Source organism: Numenius arquata, chromosome 20 (assembly GCF_964106895.1).
Source record: "Numenius arquata chromosome 20, bNumArq3.hap1.1, whole genome shotgun sequence".
NCBI lineage: Eukaryota > Metazoa > Chordata > Aves > Charadriiformes > Scolopacidae > Numenius > Numenius arquata.
In genome coordinates, this window is record NC_133595.1 from 1,188,659 (window position 1) to 1,212,010 (window position 23,352).

At 49.0% G+C, this 23,352-nt stretch overlaps 1 protein-coding gene across 2 annotated transcripts in view; it reads left to right on the plus strand.

The window, feature by feature from the left end:
* Positions 1-23,352, plus strand: part of EIF4G3 (eukaryotic translation initiation factor 4 gamma 3) — a 160,898-nt gene that overhangs the window by 51,685 nt on the left and 85,861 nt on the right. The window contains exon 3 of one of the 2 annotated variants that reach the window (XM_074161667.1): positions 3,640-3,783. In XM_074161667.1, the coding sequence (XP_074017768.1) occupies positions 3,640-3,783 (144 nt within the window). Of the gene's footprint in view, positions 1-3,639; positions 3,784-23,352 lie in introns of those variants that run through there. The other variant, XM_074161675.1, reaches the window with a different exon arrangement.

Below are 23,352 nucleotides of genomic sequence, written 5' to 3' on the forward strand. Positions count from 1 at the left end.
CAGCCCTGAGTGATGTGCTCTGGGCAACCCTGCTTCGGCAGGGGAGTTGGATTGGATGATCTTCATGGTCCCTTCCAACTCTAAAAATTCAGTGAAATTCAGTGATGCCCTAGCAAATTAATGTGTAATTTTGTGAAGCCATTTTTAGGAGATTGATTTAATCTCTAGATTTAAGAAGGATATTTGCTTCCGTAGAAATCCCAGGCTAAGTTTATGTTCTGCATAATCCTGTTTAATAAAGAGAAAACCAAACCTCAGGTGCTGTGAGGGCAAACATCCCATAACACAAGTGATGAGCTAGTGGAGTCCCTCCCTGGTGGATTTTTAAAAAAATTAATTAAAAATAAACACACAAATTCAGCAAGTTTGTCTTCCTTCATCACCTGGTGAGATTCAAAGCTGTATCTTAACGTTTCAGTTTATTCGTGAGTAATTTGCTGTAGGAGCCAGGAGCGAAGGGGGTGGAAGGCGCTCTCTGCTTTTCCTTGTGCCGGTCTTTTTTGGGGTGCGCTGAGCAGGGCTTTGTGAATTGTGGGGAGTCCTATCAGGTCGGTGGTAGACTCCCCATCAGATACTGTCCGAGTGTGATGTTGCCAGAGTATCAAGATGGTGTGATTTTTTTTTTTTTTTTTTTTTTTTGATGATAGTTCTGTAGCATTAATTAGGCTTTCAAAGCAAATTTATAATCATGGGAAAGAATCATAGAACTGTTTTGGTTGGAAGAGACCTTTCAGATCATCGAGTCCAACCCAGCACTGCCCAAACCCACCACTACCCCGTGTCCCTCAGCGCCACGTCTGCCCGGCTTTTAAATCCCTCCAGGGATGGTGACTCCCCCACTGCCCTGGGCAGCCCATGCCAAGGCTTGATAACTTTCCATGTAAAATTTTTTTCCTAATATCTAATCTAAACCTCCCCTGGTGCAACTTGAGGCCATTTCCTCTTGTCCCATGGCCTGTTCCTTGGGAGAAGAGACCGACCCCCCCTGGCTACACCCTCCTTTCAGGGAGTTGCAGAGAGCGAGAAGGTCTCCCCTCAGCCTCCTTTTCTCCAGGCTGAACACCCCCAGCTCCCTCAGCCGCTCCTCACGAGACTTGTGCTCCAGACCCCTCACCAGCTCCGTTGCCCTTCTCTGGACCCGCTCCAGCCCCTCAATGTCTTTTTTGTGGTGAGGGGCCCAAAACTGGACACAGCCCTCGAGGTGGGGCCTCACCAGTGCCCAGTCCACGTGGACGGTCACCTCCCCAGTCCTACTCGCCACGCTGTTCCTGACACAGGCCAGGCTGCTGGTAGCCTTTTTAGTAGGTCCAGACCTGTGTCCATGATGTACCTCCTCCTTCTCTGGTGCATTGCACAAGAGTGTCCCCTGGACCATCGTTCCCACGGCTGCACAGGTTTCCTTTTCTTTGGCTTCCAGGTTTGGAACACCATTCCTTGCAGTCTTTAATTAATATCCAGCCTAGGTTATTTGCATGTTTTAATTTCTGAAGAGGACTGTGGAATGCTCACACTGGCCTGGGATGTTATTAGTGTCCCCATCCCCTTTTTCAAACATCTGTGTGGACATGGGCACTGGTGGAGACCAGAGGTCCAAGTATTTATACACCTATAAATACTTGAAGGGTGGGTCTCAGGAGGATGGGGCCAGTCTTTTTCCAGTGGTGCCCAGGGACAGGACAAGAGGGAACGGGCACAAACTTGAATATAAGAAGTTCCATCTAAACATGAGGAGGAACTTCTTTGCTGTGAGGGTGGCAGAGCCCTGGCAGAGGCTGCCCAGAGAGGTGGTGGAGTCTCCTTCTCTGGACACGTTCCTGTGGGACCTGCTCTGGGTGACCCTGCTCTGGCAGGGGGTTGGACTGGGTGATCTCCAGAGGTCCCTTCCAACCCCATATCATTCTGTGATTCTGTGGGTGTCGATGGCTCTGGCCGTGGTTGGGATAGTGTGTGCTTGTACATGTGGGGAGATCGAAGCTGGCAGTGCTTGAAGCACCACAGCTATTGCAAAATAACTTCTTTTTCTCCACAAGAAGCTCACACAGACGTCTCAGTGAAGAGCACGCTCTCAGCCTGCTGATGGGGCTCTTTAGATGAATTATTTCCTTGAGTTTTGTGATGCCTTCACTTCCTTCTCCCCCCCTTAACTGCACTTCTTGACGTCCATCGTGATACATCGTCACTTCTGAGCACCGGCTGCTGCACGAAGGACACGACAAGTCTTTCAGGGTTGTCTTAGGAGTCATGTAGGAGACTTTGATTTTCTTGGGGATGGGACGTGGAAAGTTTTATGCTGCTCTCCACAAAGCTGGTTTGGATTCAGCCACCACAGGCTGTGCACACACCTGACGGTCCAGATCAGCCAAAAGAAAAGAGATTATTCCCCTCCTGGGGAAGGGAAGGATCCAGTTGGGGATGGAGGATGAGGTTCTTTGCCGTGACCCACCCTTTCCTCTGCTGAGCACGAGGGTGCTGTAAATCTTCCCGTGGCGAAGGAGCCTGGACCGTTTCCCGGGCTGGAGGAGTCGCAGGTGGTGCTTCCCGCTGCTGGTCCAGCTGGTTCAGTGCTTTGGGTCGCGTAACGGCGGCGTCGGTACCGGGAGCGCAATAAAATAACCTGGAAAAAACATTTAGTCAGGAACTCTGTAACTTTTGCTGTCTCGGAGCTTGGTGCTAACCCTCCGTTAAAGAGCCAAGAATTTCCTTCTGCCTTCTATACTGATTTGGGGGAAAAAATATACACATAAACCTACGTATGCGGCCTCAACAGCCCCTTCTGGCGTTGCCTGGGTTGGGATTTTAAGCGCCTGTAGCCAAGTGTTTGCTGTTCAGCGAACGAACCGCGGGTCTGTGGAAAGGGCGGTGAGAAGGGAGTGCTGGATTTCTATGCTCTGAGCTTTAACCAAATCTGCAAAAACGTCCCCGTGTTGGATTCCTGGCGGGTGTCACCCAGTGGTTGTGTGATTCTTTTTTTTTTTGTTTCCTTTGATTCTCCTTTTTTTAGTGTAGTGACTGCATAAAGTCTATTTAAAACACTTCTGTCATGGAGATAGTGCAGTGGAGCAAGTATATGTGCCGTGAATATATTTTACAACATTTTGCTTAATGTGTTTTGATTAGTACTTTTTTATAGAAGCTGAGAGAGGAGATAAGCGTATGCAAGAATTGCTTTGGTATTTAATTCTTTGCTCATGCCGAGCCCTTCAGATAACAGGGCCTCTGTGCAGTCTTAGTTTTTCTTTTTGGAGGGGAGTATGCAGATTTTTCCCCTATTTTGGTTTGGTTTTTTTTTTTTGAGTCACTGGTAATGTGTGTCCCTTTGCAAAGTCACGATATTGTCTGATATGGCTTGCAGTGGGAAGATCAGAAGATCCCAGGCCTGAAGTCAGAGGGATATCACAAAGCCAGACCACACCAGTTCCCAGACATTTCCACCAGTGACTCCAGTTGCTGCTCTTTTTGATCCTTCCTCATTTTCCTGAATCATATAAATAGTTAACTAACTTGTACAGCGTTTCACTTAGATAAATATATATATTATTTTACATATATATACGGAAAAGTGCTGCTAGCTGCTTTTTAAAAAAAAAAGATTACAGTATCTCTACAGATTGGATTACTAATACTATGTCTTACTAACAGTTTATCTCCACACAGGTAACACAAGTAGCAAGACAACCGGGTCCTCCTGCCCCATCCCCTTACACTGCACATGAAATAAATAAGGGACACCCAAACCTTGCTGCGACGCCGCCGGGACATGCGTCGTCCCCTGGGCTCTCACAGGTAAGAGCTGCCCTTGGAGCAGAGCGGGCCCAGCTCCCTCTTTTCCTCTTGCCCCATTCTCAGCTTTGCTGCCCAAAAATTTGATGTAGCTCTTTCCTCTGTCACCAGGGCGTAAAATTGATTAATGAATAATCTCTTTATGCGGCTTGAACCTCGCGGTGACTTACAGGTAGCGCTTGGGTTAATCAGGCATCAGTTCATTGTTGATTCTGTAACGGAAACTAAAAGCAACTTGAAAAATTATAGGAAATACTCATTGATGAGGAATCATAGAATCGTCTAGGTTGGAAGAGACCCTTGGGATCATCGAGTCCAACCATCTACCCTACTCTACAAAGTTCTCCCCTACACCATATCCCCCAACACCACATCTAAGCGACTCTTAAACACATCCAGGGATGGTGACTCAACCCCCTCCCTGGGCAGCCTGTTCCAGTGTCTGATCACTCTCACTGTGAAGAATTTCTTCCTAATGTCCAGTCTAAACCTACCCTGTTGCAGCTTGAAGCCATTCCCTCTTGTTCTATCGCTATTTGCTTGTGAGACCAGCACCAACCTCTCTACAATGTCCTTTCAAGTAATTATAGAGAGTGATGAGGTCTCCCCTCAGTCTCCTCTTCCTCAAACTAAACAGTCCCAGCTCCCTCAATCGTTCTTCATACGATTTATTCTCCAGGCCCTTCACCAGCTTCGTTGCCCTCCTCTGCACTCGCTCCAGCACCTCGACATCTCTCTTGGATTGAGGTGCCCAAAACTGGACACAACACTCCAGGTGTGGCCTCACCAGTGCTGAGTACAGGGGCACAATCACCTCCCTACTTCTGCTGGTCACGCTATTTCTAACACAAGCCAGGATGCCGTTGGCTTTCTTGGCCACCTGGGCACACTGCCGGCTCATATTCAGCCGCTTGTCAATTAGAACCCCCAGGTCTCTTTCTTCCAGGCAGCTTTCCAGCCACATTTCCCCAAGCCTGTAGCGCTGCTCGGGGTTATTGTGGCCCAAGTGCAGAACCTGGCACTTGCCCTTGTTGAAACTCATACCGTTGATGTTGGCCCAATGATCCAATCTATCTAAGTCTCTCTGTAGAGCTTCCCTATCCTCCTGGGAATCAACACTCCTGCTTAGGTTGGTGTCATCTGCGAACTTGCTGATGATACACCCTATGTCCTTGTCGAGATCATCAATAAAGGCGTTAAACAGAAATGGTCCCAACACTGAGCCCTGAATGCGCTTCCCTGTTGGGTTTAGGCTGCTTTGGGGCATTTAAACTGCCAAAAAAAGTGCCCCACATCCTCTGTAGGGGCTTTTCCATTTCAAATGTTTTGTACAGGATGCTGCAACCCTGTAATTCCCGAAGAAGTGGGACAGTAAAATGAATTACAGAAATGAATGCTAATAAAAGAAACGAGACAAAGGGCTGATTATGAAAAAAGGAAGGAAGAAGAGATAAACAAGAGTTACAATAAGAATGGAGAAATAGCGTTTAGTAAGATATGTGGAATAAATTGGTCTTTTTGTAGTCTTTATTAGATGAATGTTCTATCAGGTTGACGTGAGTGGAGGAGCTTATCTTAAAAAAGGAAGGGGTGAAAGAGACGGGTAATGGGGTGCAGAGAGAGGAGATAAAAGATACGGGACTGGGGAAAGTGGGATAAGTAAAAGCATTGAGTTGGGACAGAGGAAAGCCTTAAGTTTCGTTTGCCCTTGTATAATTCCTAATCGTTGGAATAAATGGAATAGAGTAGGAAGGTGCGATCAGGTCGGCTTTTCAGGAGTGGGGATTCGTTCTGAGCAAGGTGTGAAGTGGGGCCGGGCTGGGGAGGGCTGTGACCTGTGGCCAGGGGATGGCGAGAGCCACGAGCCCATCGTGGTGCTGGGAGATGGCAGGTTTTCTCATCCTCCTGCTGGTGTCTTTAATTCAGGTGAAATATTAAACTGCAGCTGACCTTTAGAGCAGGAGATGTGTGAAAACAAATAAGGTCGTGTAAGGAACACGTCACCTGAATATTACACACTGTGGATAAAACTTGGTGGGAAAACTGGAAACCTGTGGTTGTGTGTGAAAAATCTGTGAACGCTCTTCCTTTATGGAGTAGGAAATTAGGGGCTGAGGTATCTTTTCAGGATCACAAGAAGCTCGTGGGCACTAGGCAGTGAGCTGGGAGCCCTTTCTCACGCTCTGGCTGCGTGGCTGTCGGAAAGAAAGTCTCTGGTTTGAAGCCGGAGCCTCATGTAGCAGAGGGAGAGCGGAGCAGGGTCACAGAGCAAACCTTCAGATGTTGTCTGGCTTGTGTCATGCAGCAAGAAATTCATTCCTGGTGAAGCTCGTCAACAGAGGGAAGCTAATCGTGGCAGATAAGAGGGGGAGAAAGAGAACATTCTAGGCAGCCTCTTTTAAAAAAAAAAAAAATTCTAATCAAGGGTGGTTTTTTTTTTTTCTTCCCTTAATATTTTCCTGTTGAGTCAGTGCATACGTAGGGTGCGGGCGCTGTGCCAGATCCCTCCAGCCGGCCGGGAAAACGCTCCTTTCCTGTCCTGCTGGCTCTTATCGCCTTGGAAATGAGCGGCAGATTGTGTCACCCCGAGGCCGCTGTAGGAGCGGTTTGACCTTACGTCCTCCGTGTCAGCCGAGGGTCCTGCAGGGCTCCGGCAGCATATTTGGCCTCTGGCTGCGGGGCTGGCCCTCGGGTGCTTGGGGAGAGACAGAAAAAGCAAGATCCAAGGCTCTAAGCCAGGGAAGCGTCGGTCGTTGCACTCTTTGGGACCATGGAGGAGTGAGGTGTGGGGAGCTTTCCCTGAGGGAGCCCTGCAGAGCTGGGATTTGGTAGCAAAGCAGCAAAAATAGTGATTTCTGTTCATTCAAAGCATCTGCTGCTTCTCAGGTATTTCCACTGCTGTGTTGACCCTCTCATTTGCAGCTGGAGGGGATGGGGAAGAGTTAAACTGGAAGTGCCTGTACCTGGGACACTTCCCCCAGTAGGGCTTGAAGGGGTTCAAGGCTCTTGACACAAGCAGTCCCTGGGTACCTTGTCCCCAGGGGAAGTTTTCCATCCCCCTTTAAGGTGATTTTACTTTATCACTTTAAGGTGATTTTTTTTTTTTTTTTTTTTAACACTACAATTCTGACTATTGTTATGTGTATCTCACCCCGGCCTCTGTCAGGTGTTGAGTTTCAGTGTTATATTATGGTAAGAAATTCCCCAGTTGGATGGAAGTGTTCCCTTCTCGTTGCTCCCATCGTTTCCCTCCCGTGGGTTTCACGGAATGGCCCCCTGTGCCGGAATTAAGAAACAAGGTGAGTGGAAGTTTCCTATTTCCAGGCGGCGTGTAGTTCTGTGAACTTCCATCATGGCTTCGTTTATTTGTTTTCTTTTAGGTAAACAAGCAAAATCCTTTAAACCTCTCATCACTTCCAAGTTTTTCCATGCTCTGATTGTTCTTTTTGTCTGATTCTTGGACCCCTTAAACCCTGCTGTTTCCCTTTCGTGATAAAGGGACCCGAGCTGACGTGGTGTTCTGAGGAATGGTTTATTCCCGGTTTCTTTAAAAGCAAGATAACGCTTCACAAACTGCTCTGTATCCTTAAAACTCATGGGATGCTGGGGATTGAACGCTGAAAAAAGGTGGTCTCTGCATTTCCAGTCGTGCCGAACGTGGCGCTGAGTGTTTGTGCGTGGACGTGTGTGTTCTTCACTTGACAGAGTAATTAAAAAGGTGAGGAAGTGACCACTTCATTTGAATTAGAATCTGATTTAAGGGGTCATTGATTTCTCCCCCAGAGCCGTGACTTAATGAATACTCGCGGAACTGAGTCCGTCCGAGGTAGGGGCTGCTGTTTAGTGGCTGAAAATACTTAGGTATGTTTTTGGGCTTCAGATATCGCTTGGCTCTAAAAATAATTTTGCCAGATAGAATATGTGTTACTCGCTTGTGTGGTCACAAATCACTCTGAGTGGTAGCTGTCAGCCCCCTCGTAGACATCTCGGCATCCCTGCTCCTGGGGCACAGCCTCTCTCACCCCTTTCTTCAGGTGGGACCTTGCAGCAGTGAAGAGTTGAGGGTTTTAACAAATGCTGTGGTTCCCCAAGTGGTCTCCTCGCCCTCCTGGCTGCTCTAAAGCTGCCTGTTCCGTTAAGTCTGGGTGGTGGGAGATGAGGTAATATGTTAAAATGCCAGGTAATACGTTAAAATAGAAGGAACTGCTGTCTCTCACCAAAGTTCTGGGCACCGGAGAACTTGGAGGTCTGCAGACCCCTGGGTGAGAAGGTGACAGTGCCGTGGTCTGTAAGAGAGACTTCAGGAGCCCCAGAGCAGGAGATGTACAGGATATTTAGTGTCTCCTCTGGGAAGAAAAGTCAGGTGCAAACGTATGTTGCACCTTTGTAGCTGTCTTTCCTTTAACTTTATTTAAATAACCAGAAACAGAAGGTGGTGCGGGGCTGTGGTTTGGTGTCTTTTTCACTTATTCTTCTACCTTTTCTGTTGGACTCAGCCAAAACAAGAGAGGCGCTCGCTGTTCCGCTTCCTCCGGAGTCTTTCATAATGACCAGCCTCTGGCACTTCGCTGCCCTTCCCAATTAGTTTCTGCAGTGAAACGAGAAGGGTTTGGCAGCGCCGAGAAATGGTCCCACACCCCCGTCCCCGCGGCGAGAGATGGAGTTTCTGCTGCCCAAATTCCAGGGCCTTGAAATCATCCCGCTGCTCTCAGGAATGTGTCGAACTCCGCCGGCGCTGGGGAATGCGCAGCACATGTTGCTGCAGTGATGTTATGGCCAGATGTGGCCCCACGTACATAAAATTTCTGATTTCTTGGGGCGAAAGGGCCCCTCGTACAGGCTGGGAGAGGAAGGGCATCTGCTCTGCCTCCCCTCTTGCCTGGCAGGCTTCAGGAGGGGCTGGCTTGAGAGTATTTGCTTTCTCAGCGTGCAGAGGAAAGGAGAAGTCAGTGAAAAAGGAGCAGAGGAGTTTGTCCTTGGGCCTGGCTACCGGAGGAGGTTACCCTGAGATCAGGTAGCCATGGATTTGCAGCGTGGCCGGCACCGCAGGGTGGCTGCTTGCCCGAGCTCTCCCGTCCCGCGGCGGATGTGAGCGGCGCAGGCAGAGCGTTCGCACGGGCCGTTAACGCAAAGCAGCTGAAACGCTGTAAATCTGCCCCCGCTCCAGCGTTCCCTTACGGTAATTTATGGTGTAGCCGTGCTTGAAGATGGAATAAGGAGAAAGCAGAGCTCGGGAGGAGGCAATGGCGAAGTGCTTCCCTCTGTCCAGCGAGCGATCAGAGAGAAGGAGGGGGCTCCTCCGGTTGTACCACACAGCCTGCGAAGCTCAGGGCGTTGGGAGAAGACAGTTTCATCCCTCCTGGTGACCTGGGAGCGTTCTGAAGGATCCCAAGGAACAAGTGTGGTGGTGGGATCTGGCCCATGAGATGAAGCAACACAAGAAGGGGAATGGTTTGGAAAAGACTCTTGGCTTTCTCCTGCAGGCTGGGATGTGCGTGCTGAGGGATTCTTTCTGTCCGGGACTGTGGTGTGTAAGCACCGACCCACCATGCTTGGAGCAAACGGCCAGGAATTTCCCCTGCCATCAGGGAAAGCTTTAGCTCTCGATAAGAACACGCTGTGCACCCAGCAGGTCATCACTCCCTGCCCACGGCTGCCTCTTGGGGTGAACTGATGGAGCATCCAGTTAGCGGAGGACCCTGTGGCGCCCGTCGAGACCTTCCTCTGAAGCTGCACTTATTGACAGCTGTGTTTAATAATCCCTTATCTGTTTCCAACAATGTCGAGATAACACCCACAGAAAACAAAAGTGCCCAAGAGCGGGGTTCTCTGGATCATGGTGTGCAGAGACCTTGACTTTGAGGTGGCTGACGGAAACCCCAAACGGATCGTACCAGCTGGAACTTGTTACCATCTGGTTCCTTGCCTCGAGTGAAAAGAGTTTTGTGGTCTCATTCTGCTCCTCAGAAATGTCACCAGCGCTAAATTAGCGTTTGTAATGGCAGCGAGACATTCCTTAGTACCTTCAGGTCTGGGAACGCGAGCCAGGACGTGTGTCTGTGTGCCATCTGTGGCGTGTCTGTAGGCAGCCCCCGAGCCCCTCTTTTATTGGCTTGGATCCTCTCTACGGGAGCCGGAATCCTGTTAGAACCATGAGGTTTATCCAATACTTCCCTCCCGTCCTTTGTAGCCCAGTTTAGATTTTAGATGCTTTTAATAAAGTGAGGTTTATTGACGAAGTGGAGTGGAAGGAGGGATGTGATTTCATCGGAACCTCACCCATTTGTGCCCTGGGACATCGCGGGTGTCACGGTGGCCAATCTCTCCTTGTGGTTTGGGGCATGTGAACTGCGCCTTACACTCTTCTTCCCTGTTATCCGAGTCCACGTACGCTTTGCTATGTGTAAAGTCGGGTAATAAACCTCCACAGCTCCTGGAGCGTGAGGGGCTCCCTAATTTCATCGTCCCATTTGTACAGACACCCCGTCCATCATTTCCTGTGTTGGGAGAGCATCTTTTGGGGACACCTTGGTCAGAGTCGGTTCTCTGAGCCTTTCCCTACAAGGAACCTCCTTGATTTACATAAGGTGCCGTTATAGCGGGTTTCAGGCCGATTAAAATCCCACAGTAGAGTCCTGTAACTTGTAGAGCAGGTACAGTTGTTGGTCGGGATGTTAATTAGCAATTGCCTTTGCAGCCTCCAATGATGCGGGCACGGAATGAAAGGTTAAACTCTTCTTCTGTAAGTGAATAAATCCAGCCGAGGGGGACGTTTGCGTGTGCCTGCTGCCCCTCTTCCGCCTCCCAACAGCCAATTTCAGTGTCTTCGCTCTCCTGTCCGTACCAGAAAACAAGGATAAAGAAAATTTAAACAACAAACTCTTGATGGTGCTTTGTGGGCAAGAAACCTGCCTTCCGGAGACGTGCGTTGATGTCTTTTTTCCCAGCGGTCAAAAGTTTGACCTCTCGTACTTCTTGCTTCTTTCCTTGTGCCCTACGTCCGGGTCGGGCCTCTTGACAGCAGGTATTTTTGATGCAGCTGGGTGATGCTGAGCCTGCCGGAGCGTGTGGCTGCAGGTGGGGATTTGGAAATGCGGGTTATTGAGTAGCTGATAAATCCAGGAGGAGCGTAATCTTCTTTTGGCCTTTGGGTTAAGGACCTGCTGGAAGTGCCGCCCCAACTCCCTGTTTGGTAATGGGATTAGTGGGGGTTTGATTGGGTGAATAACGCTGGGAATATTTGCTCGTGGAAGGTATTTCATTATTTTTGATTCGTTGCTGGGCTTTTTACCTCCTTAGTCTAAATCTGGGCAAATCTGGGCTGGAAACGTAAAGCGTGTCCAGGGCTTGGCACCGGCTGTGGGTGCCTTTTGGGGTACGAGCTGGTTTTGTGTAGGATGCTCCGCTCCGTGGGTGTCTTGGAATGTGGGGAGAGCAGCTGGGAGTTAGAGCTGCGGGACAGGAGAGCTGGGATGGCGGGGAAGGCGTAATGTGGCTTCAAATGCCGATTAACGCTATTAACTTTAATAATTATTTAACCTTGGAAAACAGCTAACATTCAAAAGGCGCGACGGAGGTGGGATGAATGAATTAGTTTTAAGATTTGTGAACGTAAGACAGACTGGAAACAGCCTTTAATTTTATTTTATTTTTTTTTTAACAAGGAAAGAAAGCAAAATCCGTACAATTTTACCCCATCCCATGTGCAGAGGAGGGATTGCAGCAGAAATGCTGAGTGTCATTCAGACGAGGTCTGCAGACCCACCCCCTCACTGCTCCTACTGCATTTTGCAGTGGAATATTGCTTCGAGAGCTGTAGTTAATACTTCTCCGGGTGCTCTCCTGTGCCCAGGGAGGGAAGTTGATGTGTTTTTTCTGCTGCTGCTTGAGCTCACCCTTCCAGGAGGACCCACCCCTGGCTCGGAGTCTCCCCTGGCCCATCCAGCCTGCTCTAAACGGAGTTATTGGGAATAAGAAAGCTCTCTCAGTAGGTGTCTTGGCCACAAAACAGCATCCTGGATCCATGACCTCGCGGAAGACTTTTCCTTCTGGCTTGTGCTACTGTTGTGAATCAAAAGCGGTTTTAAAATTGCCAGTAACATTTTTTTGGGGGTGTTGTTAAAATAGCATTTTTCAATAGAAAATCAAACTCCTCTGTAGCTGTTTTAAAATTCTCCAGATCCCTTTCTTCAGGACTTTTCTGTGCACATTTTCTGTTCTCAGAGTCCCAGGGACCGTGCTTTATTTTGATGTTTTTCAGACTTCACCACGTGTTGAACCACATTTTTGTCCGTAATATAAGATGACAAAATAAGACGAGGCAACTTGCCATTTTCTTATGTTTAATAATTTCTGTTCTGGTATTCCTTCTGTAATAATACCTTCTGTTCCATGCAGTTTAATGGCTGTTTCCGTGCACACTCCAGAAAATACGTCGTTTTTAAACAAACACAATGTGTTACAGAAGGCAACACGTCCCCATAAACACCAAAGTCAGCACGAAAGTCAGGGATTTACATGGTCTGCATTTTATAAATGTATAGGGCATAAAAAATCCCTGCAACTGGATAAAACTGGGGAGAAGGAGCCCATAAAATGCTGGAGTCCACCATTAGCTGTGGTGTCGAACTGGGGAACTGAGGAATCACCTCCGGAGGGGTTTCTACCTTCAGCAGGAGGGACCTGCCCATCGGGGTGAAGGTTTGAAGTCCGTGAGGAGCGTGGTTCTCCCGCGAGCTGACGTCTCGCTGTTTGATGCTTTGCCTTCCAGGGTTTGATGGTTATGGAGCAGTAATTCCACTTCTGGCTCCTTGTAGCCTAGAAGAGCTGTGTCCGTGGTCTCCACAGACCGACCCCTCCTCGTGGTGCTGTTAAAAACCAGTAATTCATTTAGTTGCTTTAAACTGTCTGAATTTGCACAAAGTTATACCCAGGGGTGTTTCTTCAGCGTAATGCAGTAAAACCTGAGTATTTTATCTGTTTGCTGCCATAGACTCCTGAAGTGGTTGAGGTTGGAAGAGACCTGGAGACCATCTCATCCAAGTACCTGCTCGCAGCAGGGACAGCCAGAACAGGTTACTCTGGAGTGTGTCCACTTGGCTTTTGAGTATCTCCAAGAATGGAAAATCCATGGTCTCTTCTCCCAGGGAACAGGCCATGGGACAAGATGAAACGGCCTAAAGTTGCACCAGGAGAGGTTTAGGATGGATATTGGGAAAAATTTCTACGCTGAAAGGATTGTCGAGCCTTGGAAGAGGCTGCCCAGGGCAGTGGTGGAGTCACCATCCCTGGAGATGTTTAAAAGCTGGGCTGGTGCTGAGGGACATGGGTCAGTGGTGGGTTTGTTGGTGTTGGGTTGGTGGTTGGACTCCATGATCTGCAAGGTCCCTTCCAACCAAAATGCTTCTATGATTCTATCCTTAGAGATAGACAGAAGGTGACAAATTTTTGGAGCTTTTTGTTGGGTCTTGGAGGAGAGTAGGAGGAAAGGCTCAAATTTGCTGCTGCTCTTCTGGAGTAGCATGGACTAAGGGTCTCGACTGATTGCGGGTTGTGTTCCTGAGCACAAGTATTCATCCCCAAAGCTCATGTTCCAGTTAAATCGAGAAAAAAAAATTACTGGGTGGATGAAAGGCAGTTTGTAAACTCAAGGGTGTCTCTGCTGAGATTCACAGCTCTGTTTCCAGCAGTGGAGATGTTGGAATTTCTCCCCCATCACGCACAGACACACACACTCTGTATTTTTGAGTACCTTTGTTACGGAAAACACCGATTAACTTAATTATGTATTGGTTGTTACCAGAGCACCCTCAGGCTGCGAGGAACCCGCTGCAGTCAAGGCAGGAACCATCATCTCAGTCTCCGTAAGAAGCCAAGTAAATCCGTACCAGTATTTACAGATGTTACGAAATGATAATCTACCGGGGCTTTATCCTTGTCCTCGTGCCTTCGTTAGCGATGGTTCTGAACCCAGGCTGATTCTGGGTTGATGGGTTTAATAAACGAGTGCCTTTGGGAGGGGGGAGAGCCACCAGCAGGACAGCTGGCCGCCCCCATGTCTCAAAATTACACTCATTTAAATATTTCACTCTGCGTCTTCAGCTCTGAAACTGGCCATGGGTTCAGCAGCTTCAGCGCCTTATCTTTTTATTAAAAAAAGCAGAAAGATTGTTCTTTCCCCCCAAAGTGTGTGTTATATTTACCTTTGCACGAGGTTAGGGGTCGATGCCTCCAGCGGTGTAGCTGCTGATAAAATAATTGTGATTAAGATGTTAAACGTGGGGTGAGGCTGAGCTCTGGGGAGACGGCGTGTCAGAGGGACACCTTCTGTCCTGCTTTTCCCGTTCACCCTCCTCCGTCGTGACATCCCTGCCAGGATAGTAACGGCAGCGTCTCGGGCAGGAAGGAAGGGACGGCGTCTCTGGTGTCTGTATTGTCCTCTGCACAAACTGCCATTGTCCGGGGAAGAGGAAACCGCGTTTCCTTCCCCGCCTTCCCTCGGTGGGAATCCCATTAATTCTGGTAAATTCGGGGAAAATGTCTGTAGTTCTGCGAGTGTTACCTGGGAATGTTTCCCCGCTCGGCCTGGCTGCCTTCGCCCGCTCCAGTGCCCGACCCTCAATCATACCAAGCCATAAAAAAGGTCGTTAAGAATGTAGCAGGGCGGGTAATGACACAGCTGATGTGTCCCGAGACAAACTGCTGCGGGAACGGAGGTAACAAGGCTTGAGCCACGTTGCAGGAGAAGGAATCCTTCCTGGATCGGGGTATTTTTATCCTTTGAAAGGCAGAGTTTAATATTTACCAATTAGTTCTCCTGAAGGCTGGGCTTGCGGAAGAAGGGAGGAGCGGGAACCGCTGCGCTGGCGAGGAGGAGGAGGAGGAGGAGGAGTGAGGATGCTGACGGCAGTGCGGGCGCTTCTCTGCTTGTTCCTCTTGTCTGCAAATTGGTGAATCCCTAAAATCCACACCAGCTTTTGAGGGTGAGACACCCCAAACTAACCGAGTATCTGGCATTTTGAGGAAAAAGGCTTTTGAAAAAAAGTCCAGGTATTTAAATAAACACACCAAACAGTCACAGTTCCTGTTTACTCTTTGCTTCCACCCAAATCCAGACCTTGAAGCTTCCCGATAAAACCCACACGCAGACGTCGTACCAGTGTCACAAGCTGGTCCCGTCCCAGCCCCTTCGTCAGGAGCAGGGTATTTGCACTGTGATTGTGTTAAAATCCCATTTTAAAGTGGAAACCATTAATCTGCGGAACCTGTTGAGCATCGCAGAAGAGCTGTGGTACCTGCATCATTGATTTTAACGGGGCTTTGAGGATTCCCAGTAATAGGTACCAATAAATGCAGAAAACCGGAGCGTTTTCAAGTTACTGATGGATCTTACAGGGGTAGCAGCACTGGCTTAGAGAGTCAGCGGGGTAGAACCACCGCCTATTTCTATTTTACAGAGCTGCTGTGGTGAGGACAGGCTGATTTCAGTGATGCCGGATAATTTGCAAATGAGCTGCTTAAAAAATTTGAAATTTTTGATGCGACATGTACCAAAAAAATGGCATATTTAAACATGTAGCTGAGGCCTCGCGTTCAATCTGATAGTGGGTTTGCTGATACGCATCTGAAGTATCATTATAAATACTGAAAGCCAAACTATGAGCATTTAGAGGAAAATTGTCCTTATTTATTGGTTTAATCATTTTTGTGCTATTTTTAAAGCTGGGACAGTTCGCAGGAGTAGTGTGGGAATATGATTTTATGCATTATTTCAGAGGGTGCTATGCAGAAAAGCCTGAAATGAATAAATTTAATAATTCGGGCTTCTCCATCACTGTTTGTAATATTTGCAGATGAGCTGGTTCTATATATTACAGATAAATATTACAGATTTCTTGCTACCATACTCAAGTAGTATGGTAGTAGTATTCGTGTTATACAAGTCATTGCAGAGAGCAGCTTTGGGGTCTGCTGTGCCCCTGTTCTGCGGGGTGCGGGGCACAGCGGGGGCGGGGAGGGGAAAGGAGATAGATTTGAATTATCTAGTTAGCAAACTAGCGATAAAAATCAAGTTCAAAAGCAACGCAGGAGCTGAGTAATGTCACATTTGTGTTTGGTGCAGGAACCAGGGATGGTTGTGGCCCAGGTTTCCAGCTGACGCTGGTCCAGGGGGTGCCTTTTGGTGTGTTGGAACTGTTCGCTCCTGGGCATTTCTGTGAGCTATTTTGGCACTTATTTCTCATGCCCTGGTGGCCAAGAAGGCCAATGGCAACCTGGGGGGCATCAGGAAGAGTGTGACCAGCAGGTGGAGGGAGGTCATCCTCCCCCTCTGCTCTGCCCTGGGGAGGCCCCATCTGGAGCCCTGGGACCAGTTCTGGACTCCCCAGTTCCAGAAGGACAGGGAACTGCTGGAGAGGGGACAGCAAAGGGCTGTGGAGATGATGAGGGGCCTGGAGCATCTCTCTGCTGAGGAAAGGCTGAGGGACTTGGGTCTGTTCAGTCTGGAGAAGAGAAGACTGAGGGGGGATCTGATCAACACCTCTAAATACTTCAAGGGTGGGTGTCAGGAGGATGGGGCCAGTCTTTTTTCCAGCGGTGCCCAGGGACAGGACAAGAGGGAACGGGCACAAACTTGAACGTAAGATGTTCCACCTCAACATGAGGAGGAACCTCTTTGCTGTGAGGGTGGCAGAGCCCTGGCAGAGGCTGCCCAGAGAGGTGGTGGAGTCTCCTTCTCTGGAGACATTCAAACCCCCCTGGACACGTTCCTGTGGGACCTGCTCTGGGTGACCCTGCTCTGGCAGGGGGTTGGACTGGGTGATCTCCAGAGGTCCCTTCCAACCCCATAGCATTCTGTGATTCCCCGCAGGACTTTATTGCTTATATGTGTGGCTGTCGGGAGGGCGGCTGGAATGATGTAGGTGCTGGGATTTTGTCAGGTGTTTGTCACCGAGGTGGGTGTTTGTGGTGTGATAACGTAACCCTGAGCGCAGCTGAGGCTGGAGGGGCAGAGGGAAGGTCTCCTGAGGCTGCTTCAGCTTCTCCTGGTGTTGGTTTGTGAGTGCAGGGGGATTAAAAGATGTAATTCTTTGCTGTCTGAACTCTTCCCATGGGGTTCTAACTCCACGGTGGAGCGAATCCTGGGCATCTCCAGAGGTGCCACCGCTGGCAGCTCAATAACTTAGTTAAAAAGTATTTTATTTTGTCCCTTGCCAACATACTCATTTTAGGGCAAAAGCTGCTTCACCTCCAGTTCGGTCGCCTCTGCTGAGGTGCTGCAACCTCGGGAGGACGCCAAGGGAGAGACAGCAAGACCAGGAACCTCTTCAGCCCTTTCACTCGATGCTGCCGGTGTTTGTAACTCAGCACCCGCGTGGAAAAATGAGCCTTTTATTTGCGGTGTGTCTCGTGGGGTGGTGGTGTAGGAGATTCTGGGCTGTTCTGGGATGCTCTGGCTGTAGCCGTTACCTCTGCCTTGCAATAGTGCCGCTTTACATATCAGATAAAAAAAACGAATCTCGCTGTAACGTTCAGTCTTTGGAAGTTTTAAACCTTGGGATGGTGCAGTGATTCGGTGTCAGGCTGCGGGAGGGCAGAGCGAGCCCAGCTCAAATCAGGGATGATCCAGAATCCAAAGCTGTGGAGCAAGGAGCTGGCACCACGTGGGAGCTGAGGGACGGTTTATGCAGCTTTGGGACATTTCTTCACCTGCGTCCGACGCCGAACTCCTGCCATCCAGTGCAGTGACCCCGGGGAACAGCCCCAAGGGCTGCTGCGTCGCCCCAGCCTGTCCCGCCGTCCCTCCTGGGGATCTCCTCCAGGAAAATAGTGCAGCGGCAGGAGGAAAACTGAGGCTGGTTAAAAATGGGGATAAAAACACCCCATCGTCTGAGTCCGGTTGTTAAAAATGGGGATAAAACCACCCGTGCAGGGATCTTGCCAGTGACTGTTGTGCTCTCTCCTCTCCCTTGCTCCAGCTGCACTTTGTATCAGGGAGCTTGTATAAATAAGAATTTATAAATTTAGGGACAGGACCCCTTATAAAGCGCACTGAGAGTTACTCTAAGTGCCCACCTGGTGTGGCTTTAATCAATATTTAGGGTTTAACTGGGTCAGTGAATGTCTTGGCAAGAGACCACTGTCGTGCAGAAATACCTGTACGTCCAGAGAAACGTGTCATTTTGTCTGGGGGGTCTTTTGGCGACAGAGATGAATCTTTTAACAATTTTATCCTCAATCTCCAACCGATGGATGTTTTTGATATTTATTGTCTCAAAGTGATAAAAAATCTTTTTGTAGGTCCATGCGGTGATGCTTTCAGCAAGGTTTTACCTGGGCTCTCTCCATTTGTGGGTGCAGTGATTTTAATGCTCAAATGAGATATAAACCACCATGACAAGGTATCAGGTTTTTTTATTCACGTGTGAGCATCGCTTTCTGTTGTGGCCACGCAGGAAAAACCATCTCTGGGGTTTCTCAGGGGCAGCCGAGCGCTGCCTGTGGCCCCAGCACGCTCCGTATCGGTATAAAATCAGAATCACAGAATGATTTGGGGTTGGAAGGGACCTCTGGAGATCACCCAGTCCAACCCCCTGCCAGAGCAGGGTCACCCAGAGCAGGTCCCACAGGAACGTGTCCAGGGGGGTTTGAATGTCTCCAGAGAAGGAGACTCCACCACCTCTCTGGGCAGCTTCTTCCAGGGCTCTGCCACCCTCACAGCAAAGAAGTTCCTCCTCACATTGAGATGGAACCTCCCATGTTCCAGTTTGTGCCCGTTCCCTCTTGTCCTGTCCCTGGGCACCACTGGAAAAAGACTGGCCCCGTCCTCCTGACACCCACCCTTGAAGCATTTATAGGCGTTGATCAGATCCCCCCTCAGCCTTCTCTTCTCCAGAATGAACACACCCAAGTCCCTCAGCCTCTCCTCCTAAGAGACATCCTCCAGGCCCCTCATCATCTTTGTAGCCCTACGTGTTCCTCCCGGAGAGATGAATGCTTGCTGCTGGCGTTCGGCGGGGTTTCAGCTCAGCGCTGGTGTTACTGGGAGTTAACTGGAAGTGGGAAGGTTTTTCTCGCCCAAGGTCACGGCGATAGCGATGGAAGCGGAGGGCGAGCTCCTGAGTCACCGTCATGTGCTGGAGCTGCAGGACCGTTCCTCCTCCTCCTCCTCCTCCTCCTCGTGTGTAACGTCGGAAAACACACACCCAGCCAAAATTCTGCTCCCAGTCGAGAAAAGATCCAAGAAACAGCGACGGAGCTTAACCCCTTCCCACGCCGGATCCAAGCTCAGCCCCGACACCTTTCTGCCTGCGGATTTAAGAGTTTTGTTCCCAAAAAACCCCCAAATTTGCGGCGGGAGGCAGAGCTGCGTGACTCAGCTCTTTCTGAGCCCGGCGTGTACTTTGCCTGTTTATTCCCAGCACAGTCAGTACCAGGGACTCATGTTACGCAGCAGCCTCAGTGTTTATGAACCAGCCGGGGAACTGAGCTAAGAATAACTTTTTTTTATTTGTTTTGTTGGTAGTGAGGATTTTATTTCTTTTTTTTTTTTTTTTTTGCTCCACATTCAGCAGCCCAAGGTGGAAACTGCAGAGAAAAGGGAGAGAAAGGGCTTTCCCCGGCAAGTTGTGGGAATACACGCACACGGACACACGCAGGCAGGACTGTTATCGCCTTCCCCCCAGGGATGGCCACATCTGAAAGAGAAAATCGCCGAGATGAAAGCTTTAAGGGAAGGGAATTACTCTGCCACTCAGCAGCCGTCCCTTCTGCTCCAGCTCAGTGTGCTGGGATTATTTGAACTCCAGGGATTTCCGTGCCGGCGGTTAGATGCTTCTGAACCACAATTTTTATACAGAGCGATACCCGTTTCCCTGCTTTCCCCTCCGTGGCAGTTTATTGAGGGAATTTTCACAGCGTTTCCTCTCTGATCTCCGCATTCGCTCACCCTCATCCTCAGTGTTTCAGCCACGGTCCATAAAAGCCACATCTTCCCAGCGTGACTGCATGTGATCGGAATGACTTTGTGTACCTATTTAGATGCTTGGCACAGAAAAAAGTCCTTTTGACAGATGAATATGTGCAGTACTTTTAGTCATCTGACTTGTCTGAAAAGCAGTAGAGTGCTGTGATTTATTCTGGAGGTTGTTTTGGTAGGGTTTTTTTAGGCTACCGTGTACTTACATGTCAACTTAGTACCTGCAGAAATTTATAACCCACTTCTTTTCCCCCCCTCTTTTTTTTTGTTTTCCCGCTGTGGTTTATGACACAAATCCCGGTTAAGGCGCACCTCCGTCCGGTTTGAAGGATGCCGAGCAGAAGGATTTCTTTGTCATAGCTGTGAAACGTGTTTATTTAGGTGATACTTGTTGTCTTCAGTGGGATCTGTATCGCGCTCGTTCCTTAAGGCTGAAGTTGGGAATCCCGCACCCGGAGCAGGTCGTCCGGGTTGGAAACAGCCCCGACTGTCCAAAATGACCTTGTTTTGATGACAGCTTAATAGCAGGAATCCTTGGGTGGCTGCTAGTTAAGTCTTCATATGCCTTTTTCTTAACTTCTGACTTAATGCTATACTTAATTCTAATAGGGTTTAAAAACTAAAGCAAATTTAACACTAGATTGCGCTGTCTTGCGTGTGCGAGTCAGCCCAGCCGGTGTCAGCAAAGACATCAGTTGCCAGGGAGATGACTCTCTTTGGCGCTGTATTCAAAAATGCCTCTTTTACAGTCTTTCTGCTAAAACTCCTACTTTTTTAGGCTTAGCAATAGCTGCCCTGCCTTTCTTTCCAATTCCCTTTCGCTTGGTGGATGAAAAGGAAACTCTGGCTGTTCCGGAGGTGGGTAAGGGCTTTGGGGGTAGGGTGGAGGTTCTGTTTGACTTCACAACAGAACGAAGCCAAAGCCTGAAGAAAACAAATTTTCCTGAGCCTGAGGAAGGGGGAGAACAGCGGGTATTTTCCTCTCTTCTCACTGAGATGCTGTGGGAGCAGCAGTTGGAACCATCTGGGGTGAGGTTTCTTCTCCTGAGACGCAGAGTCAAGGCAGGAGGAGCTGGTGGTCAACTGGGCCGTGGACATGTGGGTCTTCATAGCCTTTCCCAACGTAGTCACCCCTCCTGCGCCCTCGCTGCTGCCTGGAGGGGCACGAAGAGCAGCGGTGGGACCCTTGGCACGGCGTGTGGATCCTCCAAGAGGAGAGACCTTAACCTCGCCTTGGGCAGAGCTCCCAGATGCAGAAAATCAGCAGCAAGATACTACAAAGGCAGGAGAACTTCTCTAGGTTGGGGACGAGAAGATATCGGAGCTTCCCCGCGTCTTCGTTAGCTCTTGATTGGCTTGATAGCATCTCTACACCGCGCCGCGATGGCTCGTTGGGGCGAGATGTGGTACATAGTGTTTGTTGTAGAGCAGTGCCACGAGCAGCTCCAGCGCAATCACACTTGTCAAATAGAAGGGGAAAATACTTGATGCTGCATCTGACATCTCAAAACAAAAAAAAAAAAAAAGAAGACTTCTTGCAAATTAGTTGTTAACGTGAATTAGAGGTTTTGCCGGTGGTAAGAAGGGAGGGAAGCGCTGGCTGGAGAGAGGATTAGACCAGATGAGCTCCTGGAGGGGGGGCGCAGCAGAAAACCTGCCCTGCTTTACCTGCCGGAGGCTGCTGCTTCCGTAGCAGGAGCTCATTAATGCATTTAATTGCTCTTGAACCAGAGTCTCTGCTGCTGTATTGATATCAGCTACTGCAGAACAACACTCTCTAACTAAATATTCTGCCGAGTGTGCTTTGCTGTCCTCAGTCACAGCAAAGATCTAGTGATACACTTGGAGATGTACGTTTTTATCATCTCTTTGACTCAAAAAGCAGTGTGAAAATCAGGTAGAAAATGTCCTGCTTTGCGATTCTGTGTAGTAGGAACGATGTCCTTGAGTGTCTGTGTATTTGTGTTTGAGTTTTGCTCTTTAATGATCAGTCTGAGCGCGGTCCCAAAGCCGGGGTCGGTGTTTGGGATGGGACTGTGCTCAGTCCCTTCACCCCCTGCCACCACCTTTGCCTTTGGCTTGTGCTTTCTGAGAGTGGAAAATTCTTTGGTCGAATTGTCTCTGAACTGTGTTTTCGTTTACCTTGTGTTACGTTTTGATCAGCGGGAGATTAGGCGGGGATTTTATGTTTGGGGATGAAAAAGAAGAAAAAAGGAATAACGTAGAGCCCCCAGCTGTGCCCTTGGACGCTCTGCAGGGACGGGACACCGGTCGCACTCGGTGGGTCCCGTCAGCCACCAGATGTACTGGGTGCTCTTCCAAAATACAACATATTCGTGCTCCAAACCCCTCCTACCTTTGCTCATCGAAAGGGCAGAAGAGGCTGAGCTGGGAAAGGGCTCTGACTGCTGCAGGACTCAGCCTCGGAGGTGACAACTAAGTACGTGCTTTACCCAATGCCCGGTTCGTTTTGTCAGAAAAACTCTTCTTAAATTGCTTTCTCTTCCTTAAAAGCCTACGTCCTTCATCGTGTAGGGACTGGTTGACTCAGGACTGAGGTTCTTTCTAGAAACAGCACGTTTTGTGTTGTTTCTGTGCCGTTCCTTGAGCTGTTTGCCTGAAACAGAGCTTCAGGCTTTATCCTGGATCCACCTCCCTTGACAGCTGAAGTCTTACAAGTTTCTTTGTTCTTTCTTTAATACAAACAGGCTTTGCCCACCAACTAGAACTTAGTTTTGTTGTTTAAAAACTTTAATTATTTGAATCAAATATAGCGCAGTTCAAATCAAAGGTACCCTGATCCGTGCCTGAGGGCTGGGGCCGGGAAACGTGTTCTCTCAACGCCACGTTATGGACTGAGGCGGTTCCCCTCGTTCCTTAGACCTGCTCTGGAGTTTTAATGCATGGGCCATGACATTCAAAGACGAGGACGGGCTCTTCAGCCAGGCTGGTTGGTGTGAATATATCGTAATTCTGTGTACAGGGAGGAATTGCAATGTTTTTAAGAGTATCCTCTCCCATAATCCATAAAGTGACCCCAAGGACCTTCTCCCAGAGGAGATCCAAGACCTGAGGAGCTCCTTTATCCCTCAAATAAATCTGATGGTGTGTAGCCATGAGGTTAGCAGGGGTGCTGGTTGCTGTTAGGAATGCCAGTATCCATTAGGAATGCCAGTATCCATTAGGAATGCCAATATTGGCACCACAAAGGGTAGACGGTGAAGGGGGAAGAGCTTGAGGAGCTGGAGAAGCGGCTTGCGATGGAGTGGTGCAGGAGCTGCAGGGCAGCACGTGGAGTTTGGGCCGATTCCTCTTGGAAGTGAGGGTGGTTGGTGGTTTTTGTGCCATTACGATAATAAACTATTTAAAAAAGGTAAGTTGTTTTTCTGTTTAAAAAAAAAAAAAAAGGAAAAAGGTGCTCTGAAAAGTTATTTCTAAATACCTCGTTAAAATGTGCAATCGGCATAACTCCGCAGCGCCGTTTTATTGTCACTTTGGGCAAATAACACGGGGGAGAACATCTGGTGGTGTAAATTGTTATAGCCCTTTGAAATCAGTGGAACTCTGGAAAATCCACACAGCCCGTGGTCTGCCTC